Source organism: Macrosteles quadrilineatus, unplaced genomic scaffold (genome assembly GCF_028750875.1).
Source record: "Macrosteles quadrilineatus isolate MER2022 unplaced genomic scaffold, UCM_ALF_1.0 Scaffold_3__2_contigs__length_128488019, whole genome shotgun sequence".
NCBI lineage: Eukaryota > Metazoa > Arthropoda > Insecta > Hemiptera > Cicadellidae > Macrosteles > Macrosteles quadrilineatus.
The window spans coordinates 113,923,993-113,950,155 of NW_026542596.1; the positions used below are offsets into that span (position 1 = coordinate 113,923,993).

General features: G+C 33.9%; 1 protein-coding gene across 13 annotated transcripts in view; it reads left to right on the plus strand.

The window, feature by feature from the left end:
• Positions 1 to 26,163, plus strand: part of LOC128991111 (disks large 1 tumor suppressor protein-like) — a 429,939-nt gene that overhangs the window by 276,523 nt on the left and 127,253 nt on the right. Inside the window, exons 1-2 of one of the 13 annotated variants that reach the window (XM_054413849.1) lie at positions 9,179 to 9,283; positions 11,503 to 11,687. The exons of 9 other annotated variants lie outside the window; for them this stretch is intronic. In XM_054413849.1, coding sequence (XP_054269824.1) covers positions 11,607 to 11,687 — 81 coding nt within the window. In that variant the 5' untranslated portion in view covers positions 9,179 to 9,283; positions 11,503 to 11,606. Of the gene's footprint in view, positions 1 to 9,178; positions 9,284 to 11,495; positions 11,688 to 26,163 lie in introns of those variants that run through there. 3 more of the 13 variants (XM_054413850.1, XM_054413853.1, XM_054413848.1) reach the window with 3 other exon arrangements.

Genomic DNA, 26,163 nt, shown 5'->3' on the forward strand with positions numbered 1-26,163 from the left:
ACAACATAAATAACCATAACTAACACTCAATCTTTAGAATAAAAAAAACAATTCACATGTGTATAACAATTATTTTTAAAGGTTGATAAGTTCATTTTATCTTACTATATTTAAACTATACAGAGGGTCTCATAACTCTCTGGAACCCTTTTGTTTCGTTGTTTCTTAGGACAAAGCAATGCCAAAACACCATATAAACATGGGTCTAAAATGCCTGGTATTTTGTCTGCGTATATGTATGTGATTTTCACAAATGAATCCATAACTTTCGAATTCCTTAAGCGGTTTACTTGAAACTTGGTAGGTAAGTAGTAAAAAGTAAGTCCTATTTTTGCACTAAGTATTAGATTTATAAATTGTACCAATCTAAAAATGACGGGTCTCACAAAAATTCTAAATTGGTTGTTTTTTACCGACCTTTACAACTTAAAACCCGTTGGACTTGACATAAAATTTTCTAAAAACGTGTATTTTTAATATTTTTTATCATCACTTATTTTTAAAGATATTTAAATTAAAACATTTTAAATGGTCGCAATTTTTGATTGGTTTGACACTTTGTGCAAAGATTAGACCTACTTTTTACTACTTACCTACCAAGTTTCAAGTCAATCGCTTAAGGAATTCGAAAGTTATGGATTTATTTGTGAATATCACAAACAGACACACAGACAGAAAACCAAGCATTTTAGACCCATGTTGTTGACCATTGTTTTGACCTATGGAACAAATGTACAAAAGGATTCCAGATAGTTCCAGGCCCCTGTAATAAATCTTAAATAATATATATATATGATTTTATTTTATATGTTTGGGTATTATTTTGTTTTCAAGCAACTGAGATTCGAGTTATGAAGTACTTTGCAAATAATACTTGTTTTATAATAAGATTTGAGCAGTTTGAGAGTTTAAGAGACTTAGAATGGTGTTGGAAGCAAACTTCCTCGGAACAGCGCTTAAACAAACTCGGTAAAGTGGTAGTAAAAATTGAAATAACCTTAATTGTAACATGATAAGATACCCCGTGTTAAAGCTCCGGTTTTATGCTGATTTCAAACTACCACGTTGCTCTTATCAATTCATAAAAGTATAACAGATTTTAAATTATTAAGGAGCTAAAAGATAACTATGTTGTTATTTTTTACATTAAAACATTACTAGAGTAAATTGATTTCATTCCAGTATACCAAACTCGTATTTTATATTTCCAACATCTATTACATATGTTTAAATATATTCTCAAAATATATTTTTTTTAATTAAGGTATATTTTAATGGCAGTCAAAATAAAAATCTATATAAATAAAATTAGAGTTTTGTCTGTACATTGCTCAGAATTATATATTTTTAGGTTATTTTTACGTCTTATACATTAAATAAGCAGAAACGAGTCTTATCTCAATTTCTGTCTGTCTGTCTGTCTTTCCCTTTGTCTGTAACACTCAAGATGTCATTTTACGCTATCTTCTCCTGGAAAACGAGAGTACCTATCAAGATCCAAGTAATTTTAATGTATTCCCTGGATTGGCGAGATTGTCTTTAGCCATTAAAATATGGCCTCACTACTTTGTAAATAATATTACGAACGTTCAAAAATGTAGTTTTGTGTGATTTATGTAAAGTTTTCGTCCAATTTTTACTGCATAATCATCTATGAAATAACGAACAGCTGTTCGGATCAAGATTATTTTTCCTAGCTGTCACTGATATGTTTACAAATGTTGTTTACAAATGCCGCAACCTTTTTCAATCACGTTTTGAATGCAAATCCCAACCAAGTGAGATTAAAAACGTTTTTCTTACATAACGGATTTAATTAATCGAAAGTGCAATAATATAGTATAATAGTGTAACCGTAAATGAAATGAAATAACTAGGCATCATCCAGTTCAGGAACCAGAGATTCTTTGCGTATGAATTGTAAAATATTTACTAAATTTAAAAAATGTTGTGCTCATATTTAAAAAGAAAGATGTAATGTAAGTAAGATAGTTAACAACCAAGGAGCGTAAATATTTGTAACCAAAATCTCTGATTGGAAATGTGGTATCTTGTCATAATTCAACTCTTAATTGGATTTTAAAACCCAATATTTACTTTATCTTCTTGTTATCTCAATATAAAAATTTATTGTAAGGCTGGTAAAATTTAAAATATAGAAGTTTTATAAAGTAACAGTCTAATCGACTAAAAATTAATAAAAATCTATGGGTCATTTTAAGTTTTCTTAGAGTATTTTCTTATATTTTTTAATCCAAAAACAATTGCCAAATTCATAGTCTAAACCTTAAGTAAATGTTTTTCTTTTAATTATTTTTTAAATGAGATTAGAGGTTTCGAAACAGGCTTTTAGTAGAGGGAAGAGTATGTAAATAATATTTCCCTTATTCCCTTCTCATTTCTTATCTAGTTAGGTAGACCTTAAGCTCAAAATAGGTTCCGAACAACCCGGTCCTGACATTCCGGTATAGCTTAAAGTTATTGGTGATTGGTGTGATTTGAACATTGACCTTTAGGATATTAAAACCGCACTCTGATCACTATACCATCCGCACACCATACAACTTAGCTTGAGGGGGGGGGAGGTTTCAATAAACTTGTAAAAAGAGTAAAACCAATTCTTGCAAATTAATAACATTTTACTCTCGATTGACATTCCTCAGAGATGTTATGGAGCGTTATTAAACACAAACGAGTTGACCACAAACAAAGGTGCATTGAGTTCAATTAGTCCAACAATCACAACAAATTGTTGTGGTTAAACACTTTATTTAATAACACTTTATTGGGTTTTCAACGCGAGATTCGTGTTTTATTCAATCTTTAAATAAATTACTGTGATTCACGTATCTTTTTGATTGTAAAAAAATCTATCTGTTGAATATTTTCTATAAATCGTATTTTGTTTAGAATTTTTAAGAATAATTGTTTAATTTAAGTACTGACTTGAGTCAATTTGTAAAACAGGTTTGTTACTGAAATTCGCTCATTAAAAAAGACCTTATTTATTTATGTTGATAAAACATATTCATTTTCAAATATGGATATGGATCATATTAGTTGAGTTAAAAGTAGTTTCTCATGAAAAAGAGGGTATTTCTCATTTCTGTAGAATAAACACAGCGTCATTTAGTTTAATCTCTTTTTGGTTGTAGCAAGTTATCAACCTATATAGATCCATGTACCATTTTTAGACGGTTTAGCTTTTCATATAAATAATCTAGTTCCTCGTTCATATTTGATATATTTTTGTATTTTAAGTCAAAAAAATCCAATATTTGTATCGCCCTTTTAGCGATTTCTGTAGTGAAGAATCTATTAATGTATGGGACACGGTTAAACCAAGACACAGGATCAAATTAATTTTTTTTCTCATTTTGATGTTCCCAGAGGTCAAAACACTATTCGTTCAATAATGTTTGAATACATGTGTTAGTTTAATTTAATAATACTACAGATAATACATACTTCCTCATAGAATTTGCATCCTTAATTAGCTCAGACAATTGTAAAGTAATCTTTGCCCAATTTATTTGAACATAATACAACAATCTGCATGTAAGCTATTGATTTGACCCATTTCCTTTATACATGTTAAGCCTTTCGGTGCCTTTCGTTGCACGTTGCAAATACCTGACTCTACTAGAGGGGCAAGAACAGTTGTACAGACTATATGCATATGTATGTCGTCTAACAGTCTACATATGTATGAGGTGACAGATGGACACTACCCTGGTCACTTACTTGTAGAACTAAGTTTGTCCAGAACGTCTATTCGATATACTTCTCGCATATAACAAAACCATTTGTCAGAAGTATGGGTAGATTGTTTTTATTTTTCTTGAAAATTGCAATGTTTACATTTGGTTTGTTGTGTATTTCGTTGACGCTGTTTTTGGAAAGTAAATAAAAGATACGTCTTATAACACTTAAAACATATATTTACGCTTATACTGTTACTCACAAGACGGTAAATATACAAAAAAGATGGTAAGTGGTGATCGATTTCGATTGGACACTCCAATCATCATCAGACCCAATAGGCTGTTTTTGGAACGCTATATTATTTTAAGAACCACACAGCTGATGAAACAAATAAAATAAGGCATTTTTTACTGAGCTAGAAATACAACTGCAGGCAGTGCTAACACTATAACTCTAGTAGAGACTGTACAATCATCGAGACGCTGTGATTTTGTTATGTTGGTACTAGCATAGATAAAAGGATTTAATCTATGGTACAAGCTAGAAAAATCAGCTCATGGCTCATGATATTTTACAATCCCATAATCCCCTACTTCAAATTTACTTAGTACAATCATAGACTAACCAACACAAGTAGACTTCTCATCCCATTGTAAATTTTGAAGCACGTTTTTCGTGTCTAGTTCATGCACGTGACACAAAGGCGCTAGTGTCGATGAAACTTTGTTTCCATTATTTTAGGGTTAATTTCTTGATTTGTGCTTTACTGTTTGGTTATATTACTAGGGGACGAGTTGTTGTTTATGATTAGATCGTATTATTTGGTTAAACGAGGTTTTAAATGGCTGTAATAACAGGAAACAAATTGTAAACAAAACACGACCTCTACATAAACCGTACATGAACTAACAATAAAATTGTCTTCAGCTGTTCCATAAGGATGAGAAATCTACTAAGGGAGTATGTGTTTTATCTATGGTACAATGTACCTATCCCTTGGATCAGCTGAAGACAGCTGTTAATTGTAAGGTTGATTCTAAATGGCTTATGTAGCAGGTATTTTTGCTTACTATTAGCATTGAGTATAAACCTAACTTAGGTTAGGTTAGGTTTATACTCAATGCTATTAGTTTTGTGCTGTTGTTTAACATAAATTTATGTCAACTACTATTAGAACCAAAGACTAAGCATATTCTGTAAAACCTATCCTAAGATAAGAGAAAACATTGAGGCTACTTCAGAACATGCAAGCGTTACAACACGAAACACGGCTTCAGGTGTAACATTAGGATTAGGGTTGTGAAAATGCAACGTCAATGAAAGCTTATTTTTATATCACATTTTTTCGTTTCACCTACTAAAACCGAATTGTTATTGCCCCGAAATTCACTAATTTGTTAAAAATAGAATGTTATTACCCTTTTAATATTTAATTGTGCAAAGGTGTAAAGGTGTTATTTCTATCCAATTAAAATGATATCGGGATGTTTAACAGCCAGTTAACAAACGAGCACTTTATGGATCACTTTGTCGATATAACGACTTCAACTTTACGAAGGTAACAGCTTCGGTGAGATTGAATTTCGTAGAAATTAAAACACTTTGAAAATAAAACGATCCATTTAATTTCCAATTGGTTGGACCGTTGTCATTCGTGCAAGCAATTTTGTTTCGCTCAATTGTCTTTGAAACTGCGATTTAATTGTCATATTTATGTAATTCAATCGTCCATGGCCTAAAACACCAATTGTGTAATTGTTTTGTTTATATTTTCCAAGTTTATTTCTCCAATGGCAACGTGCTCTAGAATCAAACTTGCTTGGATTTAAACTAGCGTCCTTCAGATTTGAAGAACATTACCACTCGGCTACGCTACAGGTACGAACTGCGAATTAAATAGCTAGTAATAACTCGAGGAAAGTGTGATTCCTGTGACTGAAGATTGTTAAAACATGTAAAACTGTTTAATTTGTATTGGAATTCAATTTAATGTATTGCAATCGTTTAAGATCAAACCGAGTATTCGGTTGCTCAAGTGCAAGTGGTGTAGCTGGTTCAGACTATACGCTTGCCTATCTTATCGCTGCTGTCACCAGTGATTTGACCCATCGATGTATATATACATCGATGATTTGACCATATGACTCGTACATAAAGCACTTAACTGTCTAATGTTCATTGTACACACATTCCAGTAGTTCTATGAGAAAAGACAGCCAATGGTAAAAAGGCTCCCTGGCCTTAAAACATGATTAGTTCAACAATATCATCTCAGTCGTTATTTTAACCAAGCTGTAACCAAAAACGAAAATTATTATTTTAGGAAATAATGTCTGTTGTATATTTATTAGCTATAACATTTTGTTCTGCAATCCAACCATTAAAAACTTGTACATGTAAATGACGATTTAAAACCTTGTTTACTTATAAGTTAAGTATTATGACTTATTCTTTTTGTTTTCCAGGTGAAAATCCACTCATTTAATGCAGATTACTCTTCAACGTAAGTTATAAGTCTTGCATGAGTTATTTCAATGTGAAAGCCGATGCACTTGAAGAAGTATAGGACAAAGAACATTGTCTTAAGATCAGCTGTTTTCGTTGCATTGTTGTGATTTTAAAATACACAGATGTGCAAATATTACTGTGCAGTAGAACTACGGTAATGGGTTACACCAATGACAGTGAATACTGGAGGTAGACTTGTCATTGTTTTGTTGATCTGAGTGAGGTAAAGTATTATTATTGCACCAATATATTTATTCCACGTTTAGCCTAGATATGTAGATCGTCTAGTTCTGCAATATGTGTTCTCATAATACAAAGTTTAGGTTTGGCTTCCATCCTCATTTCCTTCAGGAATAACATGAAACTTTGCAAAACATAAATTGCAGATCATAAAAAGGAAATAAGTTTTAGTCAGTCCAATCATTGTGGTATATTTATGGTGTAGCGAGATTTGGTAATTTTTTCCAACTCCAATATTTCGAGTAGTTTTTTTTTATTTTTTGTTTCTAAATCAAAAGCTTTTGATCAAACAATAGGAATTGGCAGTATTGAAGATTCCTATCGTAAGATATCATTGCTTACGAACATGTAATCTATTTTGACGTAGGATTTTCCGAAAAAAAAGAACTAATTTATTCATTTATAGGCTCTTTTTACCTCAAAATTCACAATTTAAAAAATATTTATCGATTATCATATAGCATTGCAATGATGATTTTTCAGAATTTAAAATTTAAAATTGAGGATTCAGTTAGCCTATATGGATTAACAAAATTGTTCTATTTTGTTTCTCAGTATTAAGAATTTAAACAATGAAAAGTTAGTCTATTACAACAACTTTACATCTCCATTGCATCTAAGTATTTTTAGAAATGATAGTACAGTAGAACCTTGATAACAAGACTCTCATACGGATGATACAATAAGACTTGTTATCAAGGTTGACTTCTTATCGAGGTTTGCAATAACATGTGATTGGGGTAAAATAATTTCAAGGGGATTTGAAAAACACCCTTGTTATCAAGGGTGACTTGTTATCGAGGGTCTTGTTATCAAGGTTCTAATGTAGCTAATCCAGCATTTAGACAATCATCAATAAAACAATCAATGAAAAATAAATAAATAATCAAATACCTACATTTAAACACGATAATCTAAGCTGTAATTACTCAGTCGTCTCTGCGTCTAAGTTGGAGTAAAGGACTTGTATCATTAGTGGAATAAGGACATCATAAGTTCTCGCTAAGTTGGAAATGTTGAAATGAGACCATAAACATTGCAAGATAACAGCTGAGCTTCTCTGATAACAGTTAGACCTTGATAACGCAATACGCACTCTGATAACAAAATGTCGGCCACACTTCTAGGACGGCGTTGCTTCTCGAGTTTCTTTACGACTTCTTATCTTAACAATTTCTTTCAAACTATTGTCTTCTCTTTCTTTGCTTAATTTATTTCAACGTTATAATGATTGCCTGGTAAAAAAGATATCTTATTGCATTCGATTTGTTTAATTTTATTCAAATTTAACTATAGCAGAATCCAATCACACATTGCCTTTTGGTTTAATTTTTAATGGTTACTAAACTCACCCGCATAAAGCTTAGATTTGCATTGACCAATTTACTTTAACTTTAATGGTCGTTTAATTAAACGGCAAAAGAATGCAATTCAACATAAAAATTTAATTTTGGGTTGCTTCAAACATTGTCCCTGAATGAAAATGCAGTTAGACTTCAATAATTGGGTTGAAATATTTATAGATGGTTGATAGTAGTATTTTTTAAATACTAATTATGCTAGTTGTGTACTGGACTGGCAAACCTACTGTGTACTTACATTTGTTTATAAATATGCTTTTTAGATAATAACCTACACTCCTTCAGAATAAACTGAATTAAAAAAAAAAATCGTCAGTAATTGTGTACTTCGGTCCCCTACATACATACCCTCTTACATACTCCCTCCTCTTAGTTCTCTATGGTCATTTACAACTCAATTTTGAAAAGCAACCTGTATGTTTCAGTGTTTTCTGGTGTGATGTGGAAAACACAAGCACATCAACAGTCACTTCCGTTACATACGTCTTGCTTCCGTTATGTAATTAATTGTTGTTCTTCGTAATCGTTGTTTAAATCTGCAGCAAAGTTGTAACGATTACTGTGCAACACGACTATGACTAAGTTGACACCGTAATTTCGATTCGCTCAGTACCACAATAATTGGAGCATAACCTTCCGTCGCTGACAGCCTACCTGGTTCCTGGTTTATTCGTATTTCCGTGAAATCGAACATGAAAGATTAAATTTCCGAATCGCAGCTGCTCTTTGATATGATATAGTTTTATAGTCAGGCTTTAGGTGTTGATCCATGTAAGACGAGCAAGAAAGATCACAGTTGGGATTCAATACAAAAATAAACTGCATTTATTATAAGGGGTTTCCGAAATTAGAATCTATTGTATGTTTTATTAGATATTTTAAAGCACACATAATCAATGTAAAATATACCATCAATCGGACAAGAATATTCAATCGACATCAGCGCACTCAATCGTAACTGACTTAAAACACACATCAAAACAGACCTCAGATTTGACTGACAGTAGTCATTGAATATATATTATCTATAATCAATGCATATGAGTATTTGCACTACACGAAGTCAATGATTCCATCCATGGTACAACCTGACCATAGATAAAACCATTTTGTCATGATAAAACATACCGTAGTATATGGTACTTTAAAACCCACAGAAACGTTTTTACGTGTGTGGTTTTAAACCAGTGTAATTCAAATCCTTCATCTGTGATGAAATAACCCGCGGAAGTTGAAGTTTAGTTCAGTGTTTTCTGTCGCTCAGTTCGGTCTCGGTCTCGGGAAAGTTCGGGTCAACTCCCACTCAGGAATGCAACAAGTGTTTGTTGCTCGGCAACTATCTCTGTCTGTCTCTCTGTCTGTCGCGTCGGCCATGTTCGTTGTGTTGTGGTTATGATACGTTACTTTTAAAAGTTTCGGTAGTTTCAAAGTGCGTTTATCTTGTGAAAATAAAAAGTGTGTTATATCTTGTGAGTGTTTAAGTGGTGTTTTTCATCGAAAGTATTTGTTTGTGCCTAGTTGAAATATAAGATGCCACGTAGGCCTAGTTTGATCAAAATTTGGTTTTGTTGGTTATGTTTGTCTGGCACTGATTTTGTTTTACAAGTTGTCAGATTTGTTTGATTGTTAACACAATGTACTGTAGAGCCTGCCTTCCTCTATAGCCTATTATTGCATTCTATGTCACGTTTTATCGAACAAAGTTATTTTGTTTACCCTACCTTTTCTTTTATTTCAAATATTGTTTGAAAACGAAACAGCTTGGACTTCAAGTTAGGCCAGGCTAGAGCTCTTCTAAATTCCATGGAGGTTTAGCTTAACTTCTTAGTTTCGGCAAGAGAATTTGGTAATCTAACTTAGACAGTTCTCTTATTTTACCAAAACTTCCCCAGATATAAGTAGGGCTAATGTTGCATAGGAAAAGTTCTTGGAGACTAATGTTCGTTTACATTAAGTTTAGGCTCTTCCGAATCATTAGTTAAAGCATTAGGCTAACAAAAAGAAAGAAACATAGCCTAGACTGTCAGCTGTGCTGCGGTTACCATAGGTTCTGGTGCACACCGCTGGAAACGCAGTGTAGTTACGTAGAGCGTACCGGTACACTGTAACTAAATGGCGCTCCCAGCGGTGTGCGCCAGAACCATTTATGAACCAGAACCATTTACCAGGTATGGTAACCGCAGCACAACTGACGGTCTATATTCATTTTTTGTCTATGGTTAAACAACCCTAAATGATTAGGCCGTAGATATTTTCTGGTAAAACAAGTATGCCGTCTGGCCATTTCCCATTAACTTACTTAAATTCACTTCTAAGCTAAGTAGGCCGGGTTCACTTCTGTACCTGTTGTCAAAAACAACCGAATGAAAATTTATTCGAGATATCGATCGATATTTCATTCGGTTGTTTTTGACAACAGATACGGAAGTTTACCCAGTAGGCCTACCGTACTAGTTAGCCTACCTTTTATATTGGGCCTCGCTCCCACAAGTTGTTTCACAGGCAGGTGTATAGGCCTACTGGTACTCATAAACACAGAAAACATACCACTAGGCTGTATTTCAGGATGCTGACCGCGTTGAACTTTGCCTGTCATTTCGTAGCAGCGCCACCAGCATTGCTATGCAGGTGCATTGTATGCTGGTGGCGCTGCCTACGAATTGACAGGCAAAGCTCCACGCGGTCAGCATTCTGGGTTATAGTAGGGTTTTCTGTGTCAAGTAAGCACATTAAGTGACACCATTCAACTTGGACAGGGAAGTTGTTAGTAATTCCAAAAACCGGTTTTCGGGGTTGAAATAACTCAAACTGCCTGGTCATTAGTCAACTTACTGTACCAGTATGACTAATCCCTGTCTTTAAAGCTAAGACACCCAAATTAAAATGAATAGGGTATTCTTACATTAACATAACCTCATAGGTCACAACACTGTTGCATTCTTCTTCTGTTTTAATTGACTAAACCGTAATGCTTAGAAAAAGTAGGCTACCCAGCCAATACAAGTTAGCCTATGTGTAAATCTCTTTCTTCGTTCCCTTTAACAGAAAGTATCGAAATATTTAACGACTCCCAAACTCGTGGAGAAATCATCGTTGACTCCCTCACAAATTTTTTTCGATATTCCTGGTCTCGTAGGTGAGCGGGGTTGTATTTTAGCTGCATAAGTAGGCCTAACATAACTTGGGTAAAATCATAGATAAAACATAACTCCCCTAGTAGATTTCTCATCCTAATGGAACAGCTGAAGCCAATTTTTACGTTAGTTCTGTCCGGTTCACGTAGCTGTCATGTTTTGTTTAAAAAAAAATTTGTTATAAAATTAATTAGACTACTTGTTGTAGACGAAGCTACAATCAATAGGTATTGTGAAAGATTGCAAGTTACTGTAGGTAGGTACTGGGGGTCTTAATTTCATTTGTAACTTACTGTGGCAGGTAGTCAACTAATGAGAATTTCCAAATCCTTCATTTAGACCTAGTGTTATTTGAATCAGGCCTAGCCTACTTGACATCTTCATCCCTGACCGACACTCTCGGATAGTTGCTTCATAGAGTTGTCTATAAAAACATATAGGATACCGGTAGGCTTTCCTATTTAACCCATAATCTTTACATTCAAAGTCTACAAACAACTTCCCTAAAATCTTTTTCCAAAATCTAGCCAAATCCTAATTGGTTAAGTTGCTAGGTTGGCTACCATAAATTCAAGCAGGAGTGCAAAAGTGTGCCGATCAAGAAAGTGTGTGTGTATTGTGGTTATATTTCCATTCAATGTGGTTCTAAGTTGGCAACATGACAAGTCGGCGGAAACAGAAAAAACAGGGAGATGGATTCATTAAAAAAGTTTCATCATTATTCAACTTGGACAATGTGGTGAGTACTTTACTTGTTAAATTAAGAAGACAATTGACTAGGCTATGTGAAAGAGTAAGAAAAAAAACCTTTATCCTTCACAATTTAGTAGCCTACAATGAATAGCAAAACAAACTAACCATTTAGGCCTATATCAATTGTCAATTATCAATTATTTAAGATGGGGACGCCACTATGTGCGTATTTTAACCCAAATATGAGTGAAGGATGAGTGTAGGATGAGTGGCCCGATCTTGTAGTCATGTTAGTGACCAAGGCCGACATGTTCCTTAAACACAGCTATTTAATAGCCCATACAGCTAATGGCAACTAAGGGACCTACAGTTTTTTGTGGAATCCGAACCACATTTTTCCTCGTAATTAACGAATTGGTCTAATTATTGGATAGTACTGCGGATAGTCGTAGTACTTACTCACTAGCGTGGACGTTAATCCACACCAGGGAGCATTGCATCCACAGTGCATCCCTATAAATATCCACAATTCGGACGATGACGCCCATCCTAGTCGCGTAGCACTCCGACTCTGTAAGATGGACAAATGTGGAGACTGATGGGCTTGTTCTTATCGGTCATACTCTAACATACCATTTCAGTACGGTATCTATAGTTTGCAGAGGACAATATCAAGGTTACTGGTATGCTGCATGTGCGCATTAAAAAAAAGTAGACCTTACATGTCAGTTATGGTGGTCAGTTTTAGTTTATTAGTGGTGAAGTTTTATTAGGTAGGCCTACCTAACTTAAAAAAGAATCTTTTATAGCCTCCAGTGTTAAGAGCTTCTAAAACACATCTCACATATTTGTCTTTACTCTTTCTTAGTAGGCCTTCTTGCCCTGTCATATTTTTTGTTAATGTCAATGTTATAGTAGTCCCCTATGTTATGTATTTTTTACTAAACTTCCAGTGGTCTCATTGTTGATCGTTGAATCGTTGGATGTGTGGCAGCAAAACACTAGGCTACACCACAGTAAACTCTCTTGTTACCTACCTTACTGAGAAGAAGGGTTTTCTATGTTTAAAACTTAGGTGGATGCTCAAACCGTAAAAACATAGCTCCCCCTCAGCTTGCTTGCATAATTTCCTTTCCTGTCGCATCTTTTTCAATGTCTCCATACAACTAGTCTCTTCATACCAGTTTCCATCGTCCTTTTTTAAGATGTTGTTCCTACTGGCTTCGTGTAGTAAATCTCTTAAGGGCTGTGTCCTTCTCTCTGGAAATTCACATTCAACAATCGCCCGGACGTGTCTGGATAGCCAAGTAGAAATAGTGCTCGCCTTCAAATTTGGATGTCGCTTTTCGATTCCAATATAGACCGTTACTGGGCCCAGATGCCAGTTAACGTTGGTTGGACTATCAAGTAGGCCCTACCGGTAATGAATGATATTTAAATAACCAATGTTAGATAGTAACAAGTCAAGACCATAACTTAATGATGTTTAGTTTTTGAGCGAATCTCATAATTGGATTAAACTAGTATTCTTACTGTAGTTCTCATGGTGAGACCTGAACCAGGGGCCGATTCGCTTTTTTGTTTCTAACCATAAAAACATACCTAGTAGCCTACAGTTTTGCAATTTCTTTTTAAACCATTTTGTGGACCTTAAAAACAAACAATTTAGTAGGATTATTTTGACTTTATTGAAGTGTTGTTCACTTAATTAACGGTTTTAAGGAGGAAACTCCAAAAACAGTAGGCCTAGTTTAAAACTGCAAAATACTGGTTAAATTTAAAACTCTTATGAGTGCTATGTTATTCCTATGGCGAAAAAGTAGGTCTAAGTTAAACTGTAGCAGCTTAACATACTTGTATGAATATTTGTATCAAATTTGGAAAATGTCGCCTATTTATTTCACCCCATACTTTTATTATTTTAACATTTAGGGCCTAACTAAAAAAAAAAAAACAAAAAAACACTTAAGCAAACCTCAGTAGGCCTACGGTTAAACTAATGTTAATTTTAAATAGAGAATATGACATTCAGGAAAATATTTAAGTGAAAATCCAATGGGGCAAATGGAAATTCGCTTAGTTTGCAGGTTTGCTGTGGCGGGGTATATAGCCTATTTTAGATTTCACCATCAATATTTAATTTAAATACTCTGCGTGTAATTCTTGTTAGATATTGTGGTATTGGATGGATCAATGGGCCTAATTCTGTTTTCTTCTTCAATGGATTAATATTGTATGCAGCTTGTGGCCAAATGCTTTTAGGTGTAGGCTGATCAGATGTGCTAAGGACGGTCGTAAATGGACTTGTAACCCGTTTAGTGGGAACGTAAGTGCATCTGAATGTCCAGGTGAAGTAGGCTACTATACTGTGTTACTGTGTCGGTTAAAGTGATTTTAGGACTGTTATTGTTGCGCTAAAGTGGATGGTAATAAATGTTTAAAGTGAGCACAGACTTTGAATTAACACCTTAATTTAATTTTACTCGTTTAAAAATTTTAATTTGGATTGAGATTAGGCCTAGCTCTTATAATAATTATCTTAGGCTAGGCTATATATATTATTTTATGGCAATAGATAGATTTGTGTAGTGAACAAAACTTGAAACGCTTTTAAAATAGAAAGCCATTTAAACCCACTTAAAATATGTATATAGGCCAACTTAGAACATCGTTTCAATGTTCTTTGATTCTTAATAGACTTCTTCCTATTTTCTTTTTTGAAAGTGATAGCCTACTCTAAAAACAAAAAAAGTACTGGCCCTGTCATTATACATTCTTCTTTAAGGCTTTGAAAGGGAAAAATTTAATGACCTCATGTCTCTGCTGACACATATTAATTGATCAAACTTCATAAACTATTGATTCACTTGGGGAAGAATTAATTTGTTACCGGTACCCGATACCTAAATTATTTTCCAACAAACTTGTAATGGTGTCTTAGGATTGATTTTAGAAGAGATTGCAGCCCAGTGACTGTTTTATTCTTGAGATTTTTAAGTTAAAGAATTTCAGTTAAATTAACCCATTGGCAAATAAACTCTTCTCTGTTAAAAAAAAGAAGATTTTTACCAACTTCAAACTTTCCCAGAAGATAATCTGTTGAATTGTTAAGTAGGGCCTACATTTTGGAAGACATTTTCACTTCCAATCCTGAATTGTAAGACATTCCATCGGTTATTTAGTTTTAAACATGAATTTAAACTGTCAGCCTACTATGTCTTTGTTATAACAACAATTTGTAGAAGAAGAACCTTTCAGGAGTAGTTTTATCTTTTCTAAAAGTTACATGAAATTAAGTAATTTCTAACTCTATACTGTAACTCAAACTATTCCACATAACCAATCACCATGGAATAATGCTGCCAATACAGTAGTTAACTATCAAAATTAATTTCAACACCAGTTAGCCTATTTATAGGCCTAAAATATATTTCTTAAAATTATTAAGGGGGGGAGGGCAGTGCATAATGGTAACACTTGGTGTACCACTGTATCACTTGGGTACAATGTACTTCCTGAAAAATCTAAAACCGTCACTGTACGCAACCTTGGTTCACATGATTTGATTTTCGCTCGTGTCAGCATCCTAACACTCGGTTGAGATAAAAGCCTCGTCATCAATGTCGTAGGCAGCAATATGTCACTGTGCTTGATTTCTGTGGAAATTGGTTCCATCTACGTAACTGGAGCGGTGGTTTGTCATTGTCACTGCGGAATCGCTCCTCTGAACTGTGTGTCGAGAGTCATGTAAATCTTAGTACTGTGCCTGGTAAACACTGTCTCTTGGCAGATCATGGGACCAGATGTTAATTGAGAAGTAAGACAGGTGTCCCTAATTAATTTCCACATCTTAATTAATTAAAAGTTCAGATATTCTTTTGAACCTCTTTTTTACGCTAGTCTCTTGATCTCCTTCTTACACTCCTTTCACACTAGGCTATACGATTTCGCTCGTGCGGTTATTAATCGTATTTGTTGTAACGCATTAGAGCTTATGGCCCCTTACACATTATACGATTACCAACCGTGTACGATTTTCACCCGCGTAGCGACCGTAGGTGCACACGGTTGGTATCCGACTCCCGCACGAGTAAAAATCGTATCTACTGCTAGTGGCCATGTGACCATATGGCCCCTTTCACACTACACGATTGTAGTCGTGCGGGAGCCCATCCCAAGTGCAGTTTGTTGCGTATAGTTTTCAGATATTTTGCGTTTAGAGTTGTTTAATTGTTTAATTATTGTGTTGAACTACCTGTGCATACTGTATTTTATTATTTAGTTTTTGTTTTTAATTACAGTTTTGTCTATATAGTTAAAATTATGAATGTGATTGATCTTGAAGCTTTAAACGATTCTCTTGAAATCCGAAAATAGTTAGTTGAAAAACTTTTCTTCGTCATTTCTCAGGTCTTGAAATAATGTTTTAACAATCCCCACTTCCTCACATCTCAAATTTAAATACGACTATTATTAAATTTATTTTTCTCCTATAAATTATCAAAGTAGCAATAATTTCCTCGCAATCCATACTACTTAAAACTTTCCACTGAAATGTCAATGAACTCTGTTCTAGTGGAGTGGGGGTTAAGATTTTTTTAATCGTACGATTACAAATCGTATAGTGTGAAAGCAACAGACCCACGATCATCTGCCCGTACGATTAACACTCGTACGAGCAAAATCGTATAGTGTGAAAGGAGCGTTACAACGGTTGTGTGTTTATAGCCTACCTGTAATACTTTTGAGTGATCCTATTTTTTTATTAAGGGGCCACAATTCTGAACTACACCCCTTCACTACCCTAGGGATGAAATAAATGGATGTTAAATAGAAATTTGTATTATGCTTAAAAAGTGTGCTACGGCTCAAATCCGTTACCGGTATCGTTTAACCGTATCAAACAAGATCACTGAACTTTTAATCTTCTTAAATCTTTTTTTTCATTTAAAGTTTTAAACAAAATCCACAGTTCTTCAAATCATGGAGACTCCATCCTAGACTCCAAAACCCCTGTAAATTTAAATTTTGCTTAATAGACCTACAAACTCATTTGTAGTAAGTTATATGGTCAGTGTTAATTGCCATTACAATGGAGATAGGGTCATAATGCAGAATATTTTATCCTAAGTTTCAATTGAGTGTAGAATAGAGTGTAAAATATTTTATAGCTCCCCATAGTTGAATTCAATCAAGCAATTTCAGATTGGTTATTTTGGCGCTTTGTAAAAAATAACAAGCTTGAAAAAAATATTTGTACAACCTTTATTTGTTAGTAACTGAACAAACAAATGAAAGGGAGAGGGGGGGGGGGGGTATTTAGGGATTGAAGTTTTATGGATTTAAAATTGCATAGGTCAAAATGACAAATTCAAACAGCTCAGCCCCAATTTTGGCTCTACCGAGGTGGTATTTCAAAATATTTTAATTTTCTGAAAAAATAAAATCTGTCCACGGTGGTAAACGAGATTAAAGCTATCCAGGCGTGAGATGGCATGTTTGTTTTAAAACTTTGTGGTCGCAGACTGAAATATTCTGCAGAGCCCGCAGTGTGCTATCATTACACGGCCAAACACAAGTAAAACTTACGAAACTTTTAGAACTTTGCTGGTCCCTCACCCATAAACTCTACCTTGTTTGGTGTAATTTAGATAAGCGTGTTTTTCTTTTATTGACTGGAGGCAGTGTTTGTTTCGTCATTGTAAACAGTGCCAAAAACATGCTGTCTTAATTTGTTTTCAGTAATGGTAGTGGCAATGTTTGAAATGGCTAGTGCTTTTTCATAGTGACATTATGGATTATTGGAGATATTTTCTTATGATTAGTCCCATTCATTGACAAAATATGTCTTGTTGTGCTAGTTTATAAGGCTATAGGGTATTTATCTTACTCAATGCTTCTATTTATATTCAGCTTAAAATTTGTCTCATGTGAAACAACTCCAACAAACCCTCCCAGTTCCGTCATTTATAGCGAATTTCCCATATAGGGAATAAGCTATTACCGTAGTACTCATGGTAAGACCTGGACCCGGGACCGATTTATTTTTTCATTTTGAGGTCCCTAGAGGCCAAAAACACCATCCATTCAAATTCATATATATATATATTTATATATGTGTCCGTTAGCACGATAACTCGAGCAAAAATGATCCGATTTTGATGAAATTTGGTATAAACGTGTAAACCTACATTCTTTTGAACGAGTTCGCGAACCAGCATGATCGGACCATGGGAACGGGGGTTTATGGGGGGTTTTATGGGGTAAAAATAGGTTTTTCCCATTTTTGACCCTAAAAACACAAAATTTCACAATTTCTTTCCAAACCATTTTGTAGAGCTTAAAAAAACAAATAATTTAGTATACTGAAGCATTATTGTGCGCCTAATGGTTAACGGAGAAAATTCTAAAAAATTGTAAATTTAAAATTCCCATGTTATTCTTATGGAGAATAAGTCAACTGTTGTAATTTGTTTGTTTATGAACATATTTTGATCGAATTTGTAAAATACTTTCATTTCTTACTAAACTATTAACATTTTACAACAAAAACACCTTTTTACCCTCCCTGTTGCAGCAAACCTAAGTACTCGTTTAACTAATTCTATTTAAATAGGAAATAAATGTGATATTTTTAATTAAGCATTTTAGTGCAAATCCAATCAGGCAAATGGAAATTCGCTTAGTCTGCAGGCTTGCTGCGGCGGGGGTATTTTGTATAGCCTACTAATTGAAAAAAATTGCTATTATTTTAAAGGAGTTTTAAACTGATCATCAAAAGTATGCAAGAAGCTTTTCATCTATTGTTCCACAGCAGTTTGGTGCCAGTTCCAGTTGACTCTGGTTTGCCTCTAAATACAGTTAGCCGATGTTTGTGTTAAACTTTTTTTAGGACTGGAGGAAACTATGCGCCGGTAAACACGTTTAAATGCAATCACTCCAGCTTGCGTTGGGGAAGTTTTTAATGATGTGCGTCTGGGAGCTTAGCTCTAACCTGCCTAGGCTGAGTAATCGCTGCTCACAACTTTTTGTTACTGACTCATTGTATGCTGTTTCAATTTAGGAACAGATTTTGCGTAGGGTTTAAAAGTATAATATTTAACAGGTATGTTATAATTTAAATGAAACCTGATGATTAAAACAATTTGTAGTTGTTTTAGGATTATTATTAGAGACACTCGGTGAAATTTTGTAAGGTTTAGACTTGGATTTGCCGGGAAGTGGCTAAATTCAGAATCAAACTTGTTTATGATACTGTATTGAAATAACGTTTATAACGGTTATTCCAATATTATTAAGCCCTTGAAATTTAAATTTACTGTGTTATAAACAGTATTAAGTATGATGTTGTCTTTGAGTGGTTTCTGGTTGTACCTAACAGATAACCTAATTCAGAAAGCCAATTATTAAAGGGTAGGTAGTTTTTTATCTCTAAACTGATCATTTTGCCACATGGTTTATTTGTGTATTTTATGAGGGAAGGGATGTAATATTAGGCATGTCAATTACTACTAATACGGAATTTTAAATAGTAGGACTTAATAACAATAAAGTCAAACAGCAAATAAACGAAAATAGTTCATGTTGATAACAAACTAACATTTTTAACAGGCACAATCAAGTTCAAATAATTGTTATAGAACAACCACTACCATTGAAATAGTATATTTGAATGTTTTTAAACCATATTTCCTTCCACCCCTCTGTAGTAAGATTTTTAAAATAGTTAAGTAGATAGATCAATAACAGATTCCGATACTGCATATTTTGTGCAGAGCATACCATAAATAGATTTTTTAGTATCCAAACAAGATATTAATTTAGACATAATTATCTTAAAATATATTTATGTAGTTGTGAGAAAATTAAAAACATGTTTACATATTTTGTTACATATTTCATTTTATAATACTTGTTTCGTACTGTTTTGAAATATTCTAAATATTTTGATTTAGGGCCTAATTGTATAGCCTAGGCTTTATTTGTAAATACCCTTGAAATGTCCATGGTAGAAACGCAGTGTTGGTTGTAGGGATTGTTAGGTTTTTTCGGTCGTAATTGACAAATGGGCCTCCCTCGGAGATTTATATGTGGTAGTGTTGGCTGGTTGATTTGCGGACTGCTTGACGGCGGAGGAATATATTGCTGTGGCGGACTCGCCTCGCAAACACACCAACACTGACGTCATATCATACGTCATACGTCACCTGCGGTGTTAAACTACCCTAGCCTACACTAGGGGGTTGTTCGAGAACACCTTTGAGCTGTGTTCCTCCTAGGTGGCGTTCCCATCTCAACTAATTGATAATTTATAGAGACTAAAACGGCGTTCTACTCCCTATGGAGAAAAAGAGCAACTTTAGTCCGGAAAAATGTATAAACACAGGTGTTTTTGCTGCAGTTTGACGAAAAATAGTTATTTGTGCAACTAGTGAGAAAAGTGAGCAATTGACTCACTCGAGAGAAATCCTTACTCACGAGCCGTAGGCGAGTGAGGAATGGTTTCTCGAGTGAGGCAAATGCACTTTGAACTCGAGTTGCACATTATACTTTTCCTACAGTTACCATAAAACAAATAAATTGGTGAAGAAACATAACCTATTTTTACACAGAAGTGAACTTTTAATATAACATTTAATGTGAAGTGACAAATACAACAGTACAACAGCTGACCAGCTGATTTACAGCCAGTGCTGCCAACGTATTTCGTGCGCATACGACGTTGCCTGCATGTTACGCGCTCACTATTTCGTGCCTTCACGTTGCAAATCTGGATTGTCTCACTGATAAGCGAATTGGCCACTTTGCTTTCTCAAATCAATGAGAGAACATGTACATTGTTAGGTAACTGTAGGAAAAAGTTCTGTGTCCGGTAAGTTCAGAAGGCTTTGTTGAGTTGTTTATCTTCATTTTTTAATATTTTTTTTCATTTTTAAACTTATTTGAACTGAATCAAACAACTATAGATTGTCTTCTTGGATACGTCACTTGGACTGTTTATACCATTCAGCTTCGGTTTTATCTGAAAACACCCGCGTTGGGTTGATTAAAAGTAGTGTAGTTTTTTTATCCTGCAGATAGACATTTTGTTGTATGTTTCTGCTGGGTTCATCTAATGGGCGTGTTGTTGTTTACTATTTCTTTGTGTTATCCAACTTCAAAAACCATTAAAACTATTAGTCTAACTGTTATCTGCTAGAGAATTACCTTAAGCTACTGTTACGTGTGCAGCACAAGTAAATACAGTTTAAAGATTTAGAACTAGACTAAATATTAAATCACATGAATATACAATTATCTATCTGGTGTACTCGTATATAAACAAGCCATATTTTACACTCCAGTTGTCAAGCATAGACCTACGAAAATCTTTCTTCTTTTGCCGACGTTACTTTTGATGATTTCTATAAACCCCTTTTCGTAAAATAAATAACCTGTTTTAAAATACATAAAACAGTTAAAGAAAGCCATAGTTATTTCGGACCCCATTAATATGGTCATTAATGAATACTAAAAAAAGACGGACACTTGAATCTCCATAGTTTGATAAATTTAGGTTTATTGTTACTAAAAGTTACCCAGGATAATACACACAAACTGAGTTGATTAGAGTTACGTACCGTAGTCATAAACAAATAAAATATACTTGTCGGATCTTGTGTCGAATTTTAATTTATGCAGTCTGATGAAATCAGTAGAGCTGTGCTAATTGAACGTACACGACAGCTGAGATAGACTGGGACTGAGGCAGGATATACAGACAGATTGGTTCATGGTTCATTCCCAGTTAATTATTCTGGCCAGCTCGGTCATCTGTGTTGTGTGTTCAATATTGGACTGATCACTTTGTACACTGTGTTTCATCAGTATTTTGGTTTATGATTATTAATTTTCACGTTGAAGAAGAAAATCCTTGTGGTTTAGATGATTCAGAATGTGTTATTTACGTTTTAGCATAAATGAAACATTGTATTTTCTATGAAATATATTTTTTATTGTCGAATCTTTTGAATAAATTGTTAAGGTATTTTGATGCAGTAGGCCTAGACCTACATAATATTGCAAAGGGTGTTTTATATTGTTTGTTATTTTCCACAAACTTACGTCAGTTAAAAACATTATCGTCTGATGCTTGACAAAAAGGTTAAAGACAAATACTAAAATTACCGTAAAAGTAATGACAAACATTACTTCAAAAATATACCTAACAATACCTTCGCTCACACGATGATGTAATAATTAGCTAGGCTAAACTAACTTTACTATTTCCACAGAGTAAATAGTAATAGTAACCAACAAAGAGTAACTAGCTTCGTGTACACGGGCCTTAATTCCTTGCTAGTTCGCAGAACAGGTCTTAAAATAGGAGATTATGCTATTGACTTAGCAAATGCAATTGTTTCATTAATGACAACAACGCAACAATGGAAACAGCTGATGCAAATGCGCACATTCAATATTATGAGGAATTCTATGATTCAGCAGATTTAGACAGTTCAGAATACAGCTTTGAACTATTTCCTTATGAGGAACTAAAGCGTGAATGAGGATTCCATACCAATAAATACCCCCGCCGCAGCAAACCTGCAGACTACGCTGATTTCCATTCAATTGGCTGGATTCCCACTAAAATATTCTCTTTTGTCGAATTTATTTCCAATTTTTCTACATGAATTTTAATGACTATTGAGTATAGCCATAAGGGAGTATGTTTTATCTATGGTATAGCCTACTTAGGTGTTATCCTATTAGCCTATATAGGCCTACTAAATGATATTAAGGGGGTTTTAAATGAAAGTGTTGATAGCTTAGTATGAAATAGACAAGTTTGCCAAATTTAATTAAAATATGCCCAACAAGGAAACTACAACAGTTAATTTGTTTTCCGTTAGAATAACGTGGGAATTTTCAAATTCTCCCTTTTGGAATTTCTCCGTAACCGTTATGCATACAACAACGCTTCAATATACTTAGTGGTTTCATTTTAAACTCCACAAAATAACCTGGAAAGAAATAAATTGCGAAAATTTTGTTTTTAGGGTAAAAAATATGAACCCCCAATTTTCCCCCCAAACCCTCGTTCTCATTGTCCGATCATGCTGGTGTTTTTGGCCTCTAGGGACCTCAAAACAGTAAAGTAACTCGGTCCCGGGTCCAGGTCTTTTCATGAGACCTAAGAGCTTATTCCCTATGGGAAATTCTCTAAAACGTATGCATTAGTTAACAGCCTAGAATTGGGTTGTTTTAAGATAGCCTACTCAAAAATATCTTGTAATACGATTTGGCCTAGAAATGTCCTCAATTTGCATTTTGAATTTCTATTGTAACAACAGTATTCAAACATTTGGCGACTGTTCAAAGTTCCACTTAATCTAGTAAGATTGTGCAAGTTAGGTGTAGATGGTGAAAGTAAAGGTAGTTTGCATGGTGTGATGGTAGTTAGAACATCCAATCTAGAGACAGCCAAGTCTAGCATGAGAATCACCTGATTATACTGTGTTCTCTCACCAGCAAATTTAAGTGTCCATTAATTAGTGGTTTAATCGTTCTATTATCGAGTGAAAACTTGTCTGCGTTATTCTTGAAATTTATTACATTGTAGTGAACTTAATAGCGTAGCTGTCCGTTGGAAACACATTATTAAATATTTTTTGCATTTAAGAAAATATCTAGACCTATAGGCTACTTTAATCAAAGAGGAATCTTTTTTTATCAGTTGCACACACTTCAACTTTCTAAGAAGCTATTTACGCACACACACGTACAAAGACATGGCATGGCAAAATTATATTACTGTACAGGGTGTCCCGGAACTGTCTACCAATATTTTAGGGCATTATTCATGAGTAAAAAACATAAATTGTCCGGAAGTCCTTAGTGACACACATTTATATTTTTTTTTCTAAAGAGTAGTTTTAAAGATACGATATTGAAAATTTCCACAAAAATTTCTGACAACTAAGTAAATTTAAAAAAATATGACAATTTTTCAAATAAAAAAAAACCAATGACGGCTAGCCTATTTATATTTTTGTTTCTTAAATTAGGCTCCTTGAAAACCGTTGATTTTTTTTACAAAAGTTTTAAATGGACTACTTTTGTTTTGAATGATTTTTAAAAATTTTCATAATTTTTATAGGTTTGTTGCGTTGACATAAAGTTTCTTCGTAAAGTTTTTTTTTTAAAGATTTTAGTTGAAGTACTATTTAGGCTAATTCCTTTGTGTTAAAGTTCTATAAATTATTGTGCGAAGTAGTGCTTAAATATATAAAGGTAGTAATGACCTTAGTTTCTCTGGTTTAAAATTGTTATAGTTTTGTTTCCCAGTCAAATGAAGTAACAATTAAAAACATAAAAATGCTCCAGTTTATGTAACAAGCTGCATATAAAAGTTGCTCTCAAGAGTTCCCGTTATCTTCTCTCAAAGTCCACCACATCAATAGAGTTACACTACTTTGTTACCTTTTCTGATAAAAGCTGAGAATGTCCTGAAGAGATGCACAAAGTAAACACCGAATCCCTCAGTGCACTCTTAGATTCAAAAACACCAAAGAAGTTTCTTCATCAAAGGTTGTCTTTGAAGAATTATCCTTCTTGAAAAAGAAACCGTTTTGCTGATAAGTCGGGTTTTTTTTTCTAGTTAAAAGGCACAAAAGGGATTTTTTTTCTTTGATGGATTCGATGCAAACATTTTTCATTTGTTAAAGATTATTACAGTTCCAAAAATGTAAAAGTTTTAAAATATAAGTTTAGATTTCATTGTTTAATTTAGCAAACTTTTATTAATATTTTTTTTATCTATGAAAAGACTTTTTATCTCATATATACAGTTGCCATTAGCTGCATGGGCTATTAATTAACAGCTGTGTCTAAGGAATATGTCGGCCTTAGTCACTAACAAGACTACAAGATCGTGCAACTTATCCTACACTCATCCTTCACTCATAAAATACAATAGGCTAATGTATAATTGATACTTGAATTGAAGTCAAATATACTAATGGGCTTAACCTTTTCTTTTGACGGAATAAGGTTTTTTCCAGCTTAATTAAGTCTACACTAAAAGTAATGTAGTATCCAATATGAAGGTCACTGGTTCGAATCCAAGCGAGATTGTTTCTAGATCTACATGCCATTTATTACTAAGTGCTCTGAATTAATGATGATATTGTCATCGAACAAAAAAATCTACATACATTGATGATAGTAACAAGATTAGATTTTGGACCGTTTCCTTCGAAAGCGTAAAAAATGCCATTTAGCGTAAACAACACACAATAAAATACCCCCGCCGCAGCAAACCTGCAGACTAAGCAAATTTCCATTTGCCTGATTGGATTTACACTAAAATGTCTCCTTAAAAATATCACATCTATTCCCTATTTAAATTGAATCAGTTTAACACATACTTAGGTTTGCTGCAACAGGGAGGGTTAAAGTGTTTTTTTATGTAAAATGTTAATAGTTAGTAAGAAATAAAAACATTTTCCAAATTTGGGCAAAATATGTTAATAAATAAGCAAACTACAACAGTTTACTTATCCTCCATAAGAATAACATGGGAATTTTAAATTTAAAATTTTTGTGAATTTTCTCCGTAACCATTAGGCGCATTATAACGCTTCAATATACTAAATTATTTGTTTTTTTAAGCTCTACAAAATAGTTTGGAAAGAAATTGAAAAAATTTAAGTTTTTTGGGTCAAAAATGGGAAAACCCCATTTTTACCCCATAAAAGCCCCCATAAACCCCCTTCCCATGGTCCGATCATGCTGGTTCGCGAACTCGTTCGAATACACGTAGGTTTACACGTTTGTACCAAATTTCATCAAAATCGGATCATTTTTGCTCGAGTTATCGCGCTAACGGACACATATATATAAATATATATATATAAATATATATATATAAATATATATATATAAATATATATATATATATATATGAATTTGAACGGATGCTATTTTTGGCCTCTAGGGACCTCAAAACGAAAAAAAAATCGGTCCCGGGTCCAGGTCTTACTATGAGTACTACGGTAATAGCTTATTCCATATAAAAATTCCCTATATGGGAAATTCGCTAAAAAAAAAAAAAAAAACTATACCGTAAGAAAATGTAAACTATTATGAATTGTCATCTACGTATAAAATCTAATTTGTACGTATCCTTTTCTTTGGCTTAACTGAAGTTTTTTGCATTTTTTTTTATTTAGGACAATTTTTACGTTTTTTAAGGTGACGGTCCAAACCCAGGTCCTGTTACTATTTAACATCGTACTTTTGGTGTTTTAACCTCATTAATTGATTGGCAAATGACATACGTCTCCAGAATATTTTTAGCTCCGGATCAAACCAGTGATTCTCAGATTTGAAGGCGAGCATAACCATCGGCTACCCAGATCAAGTTATCATGTTCGCATGCAACTTTGAAGATGTAAATCAACTACAGCGAGTGCAATTAACAAAACACGTGTTCATGTCAGAGACGGACAGCGCTATCAAGCGATAATTATTGCACTGCA